The sequence below is a fragment of the Vicugna pacos genome, chromosome 10, assembly GCF_048564905.1.
Source record: "Vicugna pacos chromosome 10, VicPac4, whole genome shotgun sequence".
In the NCBI taxonomy this organism is placed as follows: domain Eukaryota; kingdom Metazoa; phylum Chordata; class Mammalia; order Artiodactyla; family Camelidae; genus Vicugna; species Vicugna pacos.
In genome coordinates, this window is record NC_132996.1 from 11305215 (window position 1) to 11318929 (window position 13715).

The 13715-nt window shown below is 50.3% G+C and overlaps 1 protein-coding gene across 2 annotated transcripts; it reads left to right on the top strand.

Moving 5' to 3' along the window:
- Window positions 1-425: 425 nt before the first annotated feature.
- GPR83 (G protein-coupled receptor 83) lies at window positions 426-13143 on the top strand. 2 transcript variants are annotated; one of them, XM_006206728.4, is made up of 4 exons: window positions 426-839; window positions 3419-3544; window positions 7054-7187; window positions 10423-13143. In XM_006206728.4, exons 1-4 carry the CDS (start codon window positions 477-479, stop codon window positions 11054-11056), a joined length of 1257 nt encoding a protein of 418 aa, XP_006206790.2. In that variant the 5' UTR covers window positions 426-476; the 3' UTR covers window positions 11057-13143. The 2 variants fall into 2 exon arrangements, with proteins under 2 accessions (XP_006206790.2, XP_072826862.1); XM_072970761.1 differs by lacking the exon at window positions 3419-3544 and having other exon boundaries at window positions 477-839.
- The last annotated feature ends 572 nt before the right edge of the window (window positions 13144-13715 follow it).

Genomic DNA, 13715 nt, shown 5'->3' on the forward strand with positions numbered 1-13715 from the left:
CCACGTCCCCAGCCGCCCCCAGGCGCCTGCCGCCCGCTCCCTTTCCGATGGCGAGGCGTAAGCAGAAAGCACGCGGATGACTGTGCGTTAGGCAAACAGCCCTGACTCCTGGCCGGAGTTTTATTTCTAGAGCGGGAGCGGGCTGGGGCCGGGGGGTGGGGGAGGCTTGCGGAGCTGAAGCGCTTCACGGTCGCCGGGAGAGACGCCGCGCCGCCGGATAGGCAGAGGCGCTCGCTCGCCCGCAGCCGTGGGGGCGCCGCAGAGACACAAAAGTGCGGCCCGCGGCCCCGAGCACGCCGGTCGCGGGCAGGAGACGGGTGGGCACTGGCGCCAGCCAGGCGCTGAGGGGCCCGGGGTCTTGGCGCGCCCAGCCCCGCGCGCTCCTCTCCCGGCGCCCGAGCGCACGCGCGCCGCCCGGCGGGACGCCCCTCCCGCCCGCCCGCCCGCCCCGTCCCAGGCGCGGAGGCTCCTGCAAAATGGTCCCTCGCTGGGTGCTGCTCTGCCTCCTCCCCGTGGTGCGAGCCGCGGACGAGCAGAGCCTGGAGGCGGCCCTGGCCGGACCCAACGCCTCGCACTTCTTCTGGAACAACTACACCTTCTCCGACTGGCAGAACTTCGTGGGCCGGAGGCGCTACGGGGCCGAGTCCCAGAACCCCACGGTGAAGGCCCTGCTCATCGTGGCTTACTCCTTCATCATCATCTTCTCGCTCTTTGGCAACGTCCTGGTCTGTCATGTCATCTTCAAGAACCAGCGGATGCACTCGGCCACCAGTCTCTTCATCGTCAACCTGGCCGTCGCCGACATCATGATTACGCTCCTCAACACCCCCTTCACTTTGGTGAGACCGAGGGCTGGGGAGGCGCTGGGCTGTCTCCCACCTCTGGCATCCTCTGTCTCCCTGTCTCGCTGTCTTTCTATTTGTGTCTGCCTCTCTGTCTTTGTCTCTCTGGGTCCCTCTCCCTCTCCCATCCCAATTTCACTCATTTCTCTGTCTCCCTCTTCTGCTTGATTTCCTGTCTTTATCTGTCTTAGTCTCTTCCCTGTCTTGTCCTCTCACTTCTCATTTCATTTCTTATCTCTCATCAGTCTCCTGTGTTCTGTCTCTTAGTCTGCCGCTGTCTCTCGCGTTCTGTCTTTCTGCCTGTTAGTCTGCTGGGAGCCTTTCTCCCTCTCTCCTCTCTCTCTCTGTCTTCCTCTTTTTTTTTCCTATCTGTGACTCTCTCTTGGTTCCTCTGTTTGTCTGTCTCTGTCTCTCTTCACCTTTCTCTCTGACTCTCCTTGTCTGTCTCTCTGTGGTTTTGTCTTTCTGCTCTCTGAATCTCTCTCTGACACTGTGTCTGTCTGTCTCTGTCTCATTACCTCCTAAGTCAGAGATTCCGCAGCTCATGGCATTGGGGTCAGTGATTCAAGTGCCTGCAGCCAGCTGTGGATAAATGACCATTTCCTGTTCAGTATCACTGATCTTGAGCCTGCCTGCTGATGGAGCAGTAAACCAGAGCCCCTTGAAATACCAGCTTAGATTGTTAAGTCATCCCCCCTCCGGAAGTGCAGCACATTAAATGCGCCCCCTCCTCAGGATGCTGCTTGGCACCAAGCTGAAATATCAAACAGTTGCTAGTTGTTAGTGGAACCTTGAGTGCATTTTCCTAGACCACTTATTTAAATTGCATTTCTCGTCTATGGTTTGACAGTGAGGCTGTGTATGGAGTCTGTGCTGTTGAAGAGATGAGGGTGAGGTGGGCTTGGGCCCCAGGGCTGGGGCAGCCTGGGGGCATTTGCAGATGGGTGTTAAGTGAGCCCACCCCCTCCTCACCCCCTGCCCTGGCTGCTGGGCATTAACGGTGCCAGTTCTGTCCCTCTGTGACTTGGGAGTGTGGTGCTCATGGTTGACTGAGACTGAGGGCTGTGACCAAGCAATCATCCTGACAGTTCTACCTTGTATTTCTGAGTTACGTCTTTTCCAATTTGTGCAATAACCTTGAGTTATTACCAAACCGTATCTGTTTATATCTCTTTCTGTCTCTTTCTCTCTTTCTTACACACACACACACACACACACACACTCTCTCAATCAGAAATAACAGACATGCAAAAAGAAGAGAGTGAACTACAAGCTTATCCACCTGTGTGACCATCCTCCGGAACCATACATTTGAAAACTACGTTCTCTCTCTGGTCCTCACTTACGAGAACGTTACTCACATTTGTCAGATGAGGAAATTCAGGCAAAGAGAGGTTCAATCCCATGTCCAAGGTCACTTGGCTAGTAATTGTCAGAGCCAGAAATGAGAATGACTTCCCCTGACTCAAGTGCAGCCAGATTTCTGTCCACTAAGCCACTCAACTGGGCACTAGGGGGCGGGGCACTCTTGGACCTTGTTAAGCTTCCGCTACTCCAAACCAGGGACTTTTTCTGCTCTCCTTCCCACCTACATCTAACAGATTCCTGGCCACTCAGGATGCTCTGAGCACTAACTAAGAACAAAGGGTCTCCCAAATACCACACCCCTCCCCACCACACACACATACACACACTCTCTCTCTGCTGCCTTGAAAGCACAGGAGAGTGAATCTCTGGCTCCTCTTGTCTCCCCACTGATTGCTTTTTTATTTTATTTTTATTGGCATGTAATTGATCTACAATGTTAGTTTCAGGTGTACAGCAAAGTGACTCAGTTTTTATATGTATACATATATACACAGACACGTAAATACAGATATACAGAGAGATGGATATGAATCTCCCACACGCCCTGGGAGCCTGTCTTCTCCCCCCACCCACACCCCCGGCCCCTGCTCCCACCACTGCAGGTCCTGGGTCTCCTTCTCAGACAGTGCATTGCCAGGCCTGTTTGGCCAGCATTCCAGAGCTCAGCCCACGCTCTATGTTGTGACTTTTCAGACATGTCTCCCCCAGTAGTCTGAACTCAGATGAGCTAAGAAGGAATTTTATTATTACCAGAAAAATAGCTACTATTTATTTCTAATCATATCTTTCTATCAATCTGTCAGACACTGCATTCCATGCTTTCATGCTTTGTAGACTTTTAAAAAAATTAACTTTACAGTAAGATACAAGGTAGAGACTTTTAAGCCTTTTTTTTTTTGCAAATGAGGAAACTGAGGTTCAGAGAGGTTACCTTGCCCAGGGTCACACAGCTAGAAAAGGCTAGAGGTGGGAAGTTTAATTCCGGAACCCATGCTTTTCCTATGCTTTCTGGGCACCTGGTCAGGATTGGTTGAATTGAATGATGGAGGGTGAACTGTGCGGGAGAAAAGCACGTGTGACCCACAGTCCAGCAGTGAGAGTGGAAGGAAGAGGGGCCGGGGTGGGGGCCTCCTGCGGGGTACTCGGCAGAGACCACAGGAGGCGGGTGGCAGGGTCCTGTCTCCTGAGCTCTGCGGGCTGGTCTGCAGGTCCGCTTCGTGAACAGCACATGGGTGTTCGGGAAAGGCATGTGCCACGTCAGCCGCTTTGCCCAGTACTGCTCCCTGTACGTCTCAGCCCTGACGCTGACGGCCATCGCCGTGGACCGCCACCAGGTGAGGATTCATCCCAGCACCCTGTCCTACCCTCTCTGGTTTTGATTTCCAGGGGCTCAAGACCATGCTTTAGTCCATTTTTTCAGTGAGTGTATTTGTCTTCTTAGTGACTTCGGTGAGCATTAAATTAGGCCTACGATGCCCTCTGAGCTGGGACTGCAAAAAATTATGTCCCGTTTGTTCTTCTGCTTCCTGGCGTTTTGTGTGTCAGACATGAATGGGCTTGTTTTGGGGGGTGAAAAGCAAATCTAGAAAGTCACAGATGAAAAGAGCCAGGTGAGAGGCAGGGAGACAGATAGCCCCAGGCCCAGGCTGTCGAGGAGGCAGACAAACTGGGGGGCAGGTGGCAGGTCCTGCTCACTGACCTGCCCCATCACACACATATGGGTGGATATAGTGAAGGAAGCTGAAGGGGACCTGAAGGTCCCCATCCTGGAGGAGGGTGGCTCCACATAGGTGCCTCACTCATGCCGACTCAGTGAACCATTTTTTTTTTTTTTGTAATTGAAGTTTAGTTGATTTACAATGTTGTGTTAGTTTCTGATGTACAGCATAGTGATTCAGTTATACATATGTATATATTCTTTCTCATATTCTCTTTCCTTACAGGTTATTACAAGCTGCTGAATATAGTTCCCTGTGCTCTACAGCAGGACCTTGTTGTTTATCTATTTTATCCATAGTAGTTTATATCTGCTAATTCCAAGCTCCCAATTTATCCCTCCCTCCCCCACCCCTTTCCGCTTTGGTAACCATAAGTTTGTTTTCTATGCCTGTGAGTCTCTCTGTTTTATAAATAAGTTCACTTGTGTCATTTTTTTAGGTTCCACATGTAAGTGGTACCATATGATATTTGTCTTTCTCTGTTTGACTTACTTCACTTAGTGTGATCATTTTGAGGTCCATGCATGTTGCTGCAAATGGCATTATTTCATTCTTTTTTATGGCTGAGTAGTATTTTATATATTTATATTTATATATATATCTCACATCTTCTTTATCCATTCAACTGTCAGTGGGCATTTAGGTTGTTCCATGTCTTGGCTACTGTAAATAGTGTTGCTATGAACATTGGGGTGCATGTATCTTTTCAAATTGGAGTTTCCTCCAACTATATGCCCAAGAGTAGGATTGCTGGATCATATGGTAAGTCTATTTTTAGTTCTTTAAAGACTATCCATACTGTTTTTTATAGTGGCTGCACCAAATTACATTCCTACCAACAGTGCAGGAGGGTTTCCTTTTCTCCACACCCTCTCCAGCATTTATTATCTGTAGACTTTTTAATGATGGCCTTTCTGACTGGTGTGAAGTGATACCTTATTGTAGTTTTGATTTGCACTTCTCTGATAATTGGCAACATTGAGCATCTCTTCATGTGCCTATTGGTCAGTGAACTATTGTTGTCTACTTAGGTCTATGCTGAGTCAAGGAGTGCAGGCTCAGGAAAGTGCATCCTTGGTGATTGATGAAGCTAGAAGTAGGGCTGAGATCTGTCTGGCTCCAGGCTCACACTCTGATCATTAGACCACCCTGCTATGAGAAGACACAAGGGCACCTACGAGGCCAACATCATAAGGGCCATTGGGACAGAGAGAGAGAGCATTGATTCTGAGTCGCTCCAAGAAGCACAACAATGACCAAGGGATGGGAAGCTTCTGAGATACAGACTCAAAGATGCAGCTCAATGTGCTGAGGCATTTTCTAACAGAAATGTCTGAAGGCGGACGCAGCCGCCTGGGGAGGTGGTGGCTTCATGTCACCAGCCACACTTAACCAAGGTCTGGATGATCACTTGATGAGGGATTTTAAAGGAGGTTCATGGATCTAATGGGGACTAGACTTGGCAAACTTTGCGATCTCTTTATCCCTGAAATGCCTGCTTTCTGGCTCTTACGTTAAGATGCTTTGGTGCAAAGTATGAAAAGGTTGCATACAAATATTTCCTGCCTTTTCTTAACCTTCTCCCCTATTTCAACAAGAGGGGCTCTGGATCACCTTCCCCTGGACTATGCCCACCCCATGTAACACAGCAACCTGAGGGTTGACTCTTGGGCCAAAGGTGGGTCTGAGGAACAGGGGGTTAAGTCTCACCCACATTGGCCACATGTCATTGGCCCTGTTCCAGAGCCAGTGGGGTCTTTAAGTGTCTGAGGCTTCTGACCCAGGCTTCCACTCCCTTCATCAGCCCAAACAAGGAAGGGGAGTGAGGGGCAAAGATGGCAAAGTCAAGGATGGAGATGTGAGGGGCAGCTTCTAAAGCCTAGTCTATTCCTCCCATAAATTTTTTTTAAAAATTGGCAGAAAACTTTGGGAGGACACAGCCAGAATGTGCAGTGTGTCCTGGGCAGCATCCTGAGGCAGTGGGAGCCCTTTATGATCCTGGACTCACCTATCCCCAAATGCCTTTTCCAAGAAATGATTCTAATCTGGCAACCTAAGTGTCCATCAATAGATGACTAGTTAAAGGAGATGTGGTGTACGTATACAATGGAATACTACTCAGCCATAAAAAATAATGAACATTTTGCCATTTGCAGCAACATGGATGGACTTAGAGGGCATTATGCTAAGTGAAATAAGCCAGATAGAGAAAGACGAATACTGTATAATATCACTCATGTGCGGAATCTAAAAAATACAACACACTAGTGAATATAACAACAACAAAAAAAGCAGACTAGCGGATATAGAGAGCAAACTAGTGGTTACCAGTCAGGAAAGGGAAGTGGGGAGGGGCAAGATAGAGGTAGGGGAGTAAGAGGTACAAACTATTAGGTGGAAAATAAGCTACCAGGAAATACTGTACAACACGAGGAGTATAGCCAGTATTTTATAATAACTGTAAGTGGAGTGTAACCTTTAAAAATTGTGAATCACACTATATTGTACACCTGTAATGTATATATTATACAACAACTATACTTCAATTTAAAAAAAGAAATAATGATTCTAATCGTAAAATGAGAAGGCTGTTGAATTCCCAAGTCTTCATTTAAACCTTTTAGGAGAATTGAATATGCATACAATTAGCAATCAATTCCAAGACACTTTTCAGCCTCAAGTCTCTCTTTTCAGCCTCAAGTCTCTCACACTGGCTTTATTACGCATGGGGCTGGGAAAGCTGGGCCCCACGGCAGTTTTAGAAGTGACTTTCAGAAAGAGTGTGGTGAACCCCCAGATAAAGGTCAGTGCAGCTTCCCATCCTAAATGGTCCATGTGTGTCACCCTCAGACCTCTCAGATCCCTTCGTAACCTAAGGGGTCTAGAATGATGGGGAGACAGGCTCAGCTCCGGAAGTGGGGGCTGGCGGCGGCTGTTTCTCTGCCAGGCTTGCTGTGGGTGTCCTGCAAACAGACCTCCTCCTTCACTCCTCCCCTGTCCTCTCAGTAATGAAGTAAGGGGCGCTTGACTTTATGAATAGGACCTACTGCCTCATTGTGACAAGTGAGCTGCACTGCCTGGATTTCTCATTTGCACCAGTCACGCCCAGTTTGCTTATCTTCCAGGTCATCATGCATCCGTTAAAGCCCCGGATCTCAATCACCAAAGGCGTCATCTACATCGCTGTCATCTGGACCATGGCTACGTTCTTTTCGCTCCCACACGCTATCTGCCAGAAATTATTTACCTTCAAGTACAGGTGAGATGAACGAATAGGGAGCAATCTGGGGACTCGGAAGACCTCGGCAGACAGAAATCTGAGCCCCCTGCCTCAGTCTCAAAGTTACCAGTGTCTGCTGCCCCGAGCCGTTCGCTCTGCCTCCCTCCAGTCCTGGTGCTTCCAGGCCCGTGTCTATCCTCTGCCATTTTTCTGCCTTTTCTCACCTTTTCTTCTCAACGCTTTTAGCTCCCTCCTTATTCTCTGTCCAGTGTGTCTGCAGGGTCAAGGCAGTAGCAATCAGCCTCTGCCACTGGGGACATGCACTCACCCAGACTGAGACTCAGAATCACCCAGGCTCCCTTTAAGATGGTGATGTTAAATTCTCTCACACAAGGTGCAAACAACATGTGTGTATCTAAGTGTCTTGGGCAGGAAGCCGTACCCCCCCCTCCCTCCCCGTTATCATCGGCTTTGTCTTATGCTCTCAGAATGAGCGTTTCTTGCAGAGCACTTCTTTCTGATTTTGCCGTCTCGGTGTCCCTAGCGTCTAAATTACTGTCCCCACATAATGAGCTCTCAATACATATTTACTGAGTGAATGAATGAATGAGCTTAGAGTGATTTTCACCAATTCATCGTTGTTTTAGCTGAGGTTCCTTAGAAGCAGATCCTGAGATAAAGGAAGATACACGTGCCTGTGATTTGTGCTCCCAGGGGTATAATGGGTAAGGGAGTGAGTGGAGAAGCTGGACAGCAAATGGGGTTTGGTTTGCAGGCAGAGCTCTGGGGCAAACTGGCAGCACAGCGTTTGCCGCTTTGAGGCAAGGGAGCTGGCCTTTCATATTCCAGGCCTCCCTGGGGAAAATGGAAACTCCTGGCCACTTCTGGCTCTCAGTGGCTCTGTGGGGAGTATCTTCAGTGGCCTTAGGGGGGCCCTAGGTCCCTGGAAGATCACGGGTGCTGGTTGTTTCTTGTATGGAGGGCAGGAGCTGGGGGCTCGGTGCTCCAGACCAGTGAAGAGGATGTAGAGGGAGCACTGCTGGCGTGTCCCACAGCCCCACGTGCTGCCCCACCTGAAACACGCACTTCCACTCCTGTAACTTACGCAGGGTCAGGAGAACAAGCTCTGAAGTTCGGTTTCAACTAATCCCCAAATTCCAGGCTATTGGAATGAATCCCATACCCAAACGCCTCAGCACTCAGACTCCCCATCTGCCTTCACATGCGCAAGGCGATTTCTTTTTTCTGCTGACAAAGCAAAGAGAATTTTCTTTTTGTCACTAGTGATGGCCACCGGCACATGTACAAGAGCAACAAACTACGTGGTATGATGAGAAAGTAGCAGTTTTGAGTTGCTGCTGAGAGATTTCACAGTATGAAAACCCTGCTCACACCCAGCGTGTGGACATTTAGATAAGGACCCGAGCTTAGGATTCCTGCCACGAGTTCTTGCCATGCTTTCCCTGGCACTTTTTTGTTTTCAATTGAAGTACAGTCAATTACAGCATCTTTTAATTATTACCTCTCCAAATATTTTCTCAGGCCCTTTCTCTCTCTCTCCTCCCTCTGGAACCCCTATTATGCAAATGTTAGTGGTTTGATGTTGGCCCAGAGGTCTCTTAAACTGTCCTCATTTCTTTTCATTCTCCTCTTTTTTCTGTTCAGCGGCAGTGATTTGCACTACTCTGTCTTCCAGCTCACTGATCCGTTCTTCTGCCTCATTTATCCAACTCTGGATTCCTTCCAGTATATTTTTCATTTCAGTTACTGGAGTCTTCATCTCCGGTTGTTCTTTATATTTTCTAATTCTTTGTTAAAAACGTCTCATTTCTCTCCCTGCGCAGCCATTCTTCTCCCGAGTTCTTGGGCCATCTTCACAATTGTTACTCTGAGCGATTTCTCAGGTAGATCGCCTGTCTCCACATCACTGAGCTCTCCTGGGGTTGTAGCTTGTTCCTTTGTCTGGAACATACTCCTCTGCGATTTCTCAGGTAGATCGCCTGTCTCCACATCTCTGAGCTCTCCTGGGGTTGTAGCTTGTTCCTTTGTCTGGAACATACTCTTCTGCTACCTCTGTTTTGTCTAAATTTCTGTTCGTGTTTTTACTATGTGGTGGGTTAGTTATATGCTTCTTGGCCTTGGAGAAGTGGCCCTAGTAGGGGACATTCTGTGTCCCAGCCGTGCACTCCCCTCTTGTCACCCCAGTCTGGGAGCCTGCTGGTCCCAGGTTAGGGGTCTGGCCTGCGTTTGCAGATTTGGTTCCACAGGCTGGGGGGTGGTAGTTTTCTTGCTTCTGGTGGCTGCCCCCTGGTGGGTGAGGCTGGTCTAGAGGCTGGTGTAGGTTTCCTGGTGGGAGGGGCCGGTGCCCGCCCACGGGTGGGTGGAGCTGGGTCCCTGGGTACCTTTTAAAGTAACCACTCAGAGCCGAGACTGTGAAAAATGAGGGATCTCCACCCCAGCCACCTTATTAGTAGCAGGTGCTTGTGACCCTGCTCACCTGTGACCTGGGAGGGAGGACCGCCCTTCTCCCGGCTCACACACCCCCATTCTGGGATCTGTAAGTAATACATCTTGTGACTTGACGTCCTTTGTGCAAGGATATTGAAACTGTGACTTTAATCAAAATGGCCCCAGGGTTTTTACTTCCCCAAGGTGGGAGCTCGGGTGCTGGGGGAGCTCCCTGCCACCCCGTGAGTGGCTCATTATTCAGCAAGACAGAATCTGTATATTCTTGACACACCCTCTCTGGATCTTCCAGTACACAGGGATGTCCCTAAAAAGCTTGAAGAGGATTGGGTATGTCCTGTAGGAAATAAGTACTTTTCGTCTGAGTGGCTGAAGGTGTATGAGTTCAGCCATTGTCATTCACATTCTCAAGACCCATCCTTCCTATTTACTCCCCTCTGTAACGGGAATGGATGGTACAAAGGGAAATCCCAAGATTTCCTGAATACATTGCGTTCCCGGAGGAGTTAGTTCTAAGACTGGGAACACCGTGTTGCATTCATTCACTGAGCAAAAGTTTGTTTACTGGCTCTCTTTTCTGGTCTAGGAATAATACAAAGTTAAGAGGACCCAGAGTGATCTAGACGTGTTTCTTATCTATATAGCACTCCCAGCCTAGTGGGAGAGCTAGAAAATTAGTCTGCAGCATCAAACGTGCTACAACAGATGTCCCAGGAGCCCAGTGCTTCTGGGCATGAGGCCTTTCCCCGCTGACTACACACCCTCCTTGTCTCTCCCCTTCTCCCTTCCCCACCTCGCCCCACCCCAGTGAGGACGTTGTCCGCTCCCTGTGCCTGCCAGACTTCCCCGAGCCGGCCGACCTCTTCTGGAAGTACCTGGACTTGGCCACCTTCATCCTGCTGTACATCCTACCCCTCCTCATCATCTCTGTGGCCTACGCCCGTGTGGCTAAGAAGCTGTGGTTGTGCAACACCATTGGCGACGTGACCACGGAGCAGTACCTGGCCCTGCGGCGCAAGAAGAAGAAGACCATCAAGATGCTGATGCTGGTGGTGGTCCTCTTCGCCCTCTGTTGGTTCCCCCTCAACTGCTACGTCCTCCTCCTGTCCAGCAAGGTCATCCGCACCAACAACGCCCTCTACTTCGCCTTCCACTGGTTCGCCATGAGCAGCACCTGCTACAACCCGTTCATCTACTGCTGGCTGAACGAGAACTTCAGGGTCGAGCTGAAGGCGTTACTGAGCATGTGCCGAAGGCCGCCCAAGCCCCAGGAGGCGCAGCCGCCCTCCCCCGCCCCTTCCTTCAGGTTGGCCTTCAGGGTGGCTTGGACGGAGAAGGGCAGTGGCCGCAGGGCTCCACTAGCCAACGCCCTGCCTTCCTCCCAACTCCAGTCTGGGAAGACAGATCTGTCGTCTGTGGAGCCCATTGTGGCAATGAGTTAGAGGAGGAGGTGACGGCTGGGGGGCTGTGTCTCCAGCCTGAGGACAGAGCCTGGAAAAGAGCCTGCCTCACACATGAGCTTCACAGTGCCGACAGCAAATTCCTGCAGAAGCCGGGGGACTCTTGAGTTCCTGGCGACTCTGCCCAGCCTCCTAACCCCATTTGATGTGAAGAGTTCAAGGCAACCACCAGCTAGACACATGTTTATCAAATGCTGGTTCCCTGAGCTGGGGACCCAGGACAGCTTCCGCCCAGGTCGGGGCTAAGTCAGTCAACTGCCTCCCGCTGTCAGGCAGCTGCCTTCCAGCTGTCCCTGCCGCTGAGCTCCCGTGTAGCACCCCTGAGTCAGACTTCGGGTGTGACTGACCCAGATGCACAGCTCTGCTCAAGAAAGGGTCACCAGCCAGTGAAAGGCTAGCGAGCCAGAGCCGGCGTGGAGGTCTGTATGCCTCGCCTTCTGACGTCATTAGAGCAGGATGCATCCAGGTCTGTGGCGCCTGTTCTGGGAAATGACAAGAAAGGACCGATTGGGTTCCTTAAAACAAAAAGGAGTGACTGAGTTTCCTTAAAGCAAAGAAAAACGATGATTGAAACTTGGAAAGAGTGAGAAAAGCACAAAAAACAATCACCTCCTTCTCCCCCCAGCTTGTGATAAGTTCTGTCAAAATGCTGATAGGTTTGCAGCGTTTCCTCGTGTGTGTGTGCGCGTGCGCGCTCGTGTGTGTCTGATTCTCTGAATTACGCTTTTCCATTTAGAGATTAGCAGGAAACAGGCATAGCCAAGAACTCCCGACTCTCCTCCCAGGATAGTGCCCATCGGAAGGGTTGGAAGATGAGGTGGGAGAGGAGCCCAAGGAGAAGTCTGTCCCAGAGTGGACAGACCACCCTCGTCCTCAGCTGGTCGTGGGAAGGGCCTGGCTGAAGGGCCTCTCCTTGGATGGTGGCGGCTGTGAGGAATCAGGGAACGAAACTCACCCAGGATGCGTAATTCCTTCTCTTCTGCGATCACCCCAAACAAGAATTGGTAAAACGCCGCCCTGCTTTTGCAGGAGATGAGGGCGCTGGCTTTCCAACATGCTGGAAATAATTGTTATTAGACACCTCATCCTCCCAAGCTGTCTAGACAAGCCATGTCTCCTCCATGTTGTCTGAATGATCAGACTTCTTCATGCCACTTCCCACAAGATGTCTCACTGTCAACATCGCCCTGGCAGCTCACGTGTCACTTGCAAAGACGGGCATTGTGATGGTCCTTAATGACTCAACTTGCCAGAGGGATCTCATTCCAAAGACTGTGAGTGTTTTCATCACCTTCCATCTGGTCCTGAGTGACTCAGCATGTCAGGAGAGACGCAGCCGGCCCAAGAGCGCATCATTCACCAGCCCTGAACAACTGCTGCGCTCACGCTGGCTTGAGCTTTCTTTCCAGCACCAGCTACATCCTGAAAGCAAAGCATGGCTCTGGGTCTGAGTGGGAGATGAGGCCCCAGGAGAAGGGGCTTGCCCAAGGTTCACTTAGATCTCTTGAATCTTCATTGAACCTGAACTTGGGTCATATCACCTGCTTCCCTGTAACCAACCATGGGGGGTTCATTTTACTCTTCTCTCTCTGTACAAGGATGTTTGAACATTTTCAAGATAGAAAGTTTGAAAGATCATCTTCTGAACAGTGGGTAAAAAAGTGACTTTCAAGGGGGGGCAGAGGGAGGCTTTTAAGCCCAGAGGGATCCCCACCTGGGTTTTTCAGGCCAAATAGCTCCCAGGCCTGTGCCTTGTCTCTTAAATGCTGCCATGGAAATTCTTTGAAGCAGAAAGAGAACAGGTGGCCAGGACACAGAAAGTTTGGCTCGAAAAGCATTTTGCTTTGCTTTGTTTTCCACTGGGGGCACCTGGAAATTCTGCCAAATCACGGAGAAGGCTGTCCTCTGGCGAAGCCCCCTGCTGGCCCTCTGGTCCGGGTCTCCCGTCAGTTTCCTGTCTGCCCCCTCCCCCTGCCCCCTGTGTGCCCCAGAGCAAAACGTGATTTGTGTTTGTGGATGTGAAATGTGTACAGCTTGAGTCTTTCCCCTGTGCTGTCACGAGGACTTTATTGTAAATTGCTCCAGTCTCAATAAACTACATTTTGGGTACGTGGCCTGGGCTTCCTGACCCTGTGATTAGGCCACAGGTGGTAACCTTTTATTTAATTTTTTTGTTTTGAGGGTGAGGTAATTAGGTTTATTTATTTATTTTAACGAAGAGTACTGGGGATTGCCAGGACCTCACGCATGCTAAGCACGCACTCTACCACTCAGCTCTGCCTTCCCCTGATGGTGACCTTTAATGTGGGATCCACATGGGTTAGATGGAGAGAGCCAGGACACCTCTGCCCTGACCCCCGTAGTTTACAGCAGAGCAAGCACAACACTAAGAGGGTAAATTGCCGGTTGAAACACCTCTGGTCTAGTGCGCCTTCCACCGAGCTGGCTGCCAAGCCCCCTCTTCTGTGATTAGGAATCTGTGCTGAGAGCGTTCACCTGGGTCTCCTCCGGTTCCTCGTGATTCACGGGGAGGCGACGCTGCCGCTCCCAAGCGCGGTGTGTGGTGGGTCCCGCGTTCCTGTTCACGGAGTTTCTGCCCCACCGGGCCCGGGTTCCCCATCAGACCAGGTAAGTTGCGTAG

Excerpts from the sequence above, each read along its gene's own strand:
- GPR83 (XM_006206728.4), top strand. The coding sequence starts at position 477 with ATGGTCCCTCGCTGGGTGCTGCTCTGCCTCCTCCCCGTGGTGCGAGCC. Across the intron at positions 3,545-7,053 it reads TCGCCGTGGACCGCCACCAG|GTCATCATGCATCCGTTAAA; the intron begins GTGAGGATTCAT and ends CTTATCTTCCAG. Across the intron at positions 7,188-10,422 it reads TTATTTACCTTCAAGTACAG|TGAGGACGTTGTCCGCTCCC; the intron begins GTGAGATGAACG and ends GCCCCACCCCAG.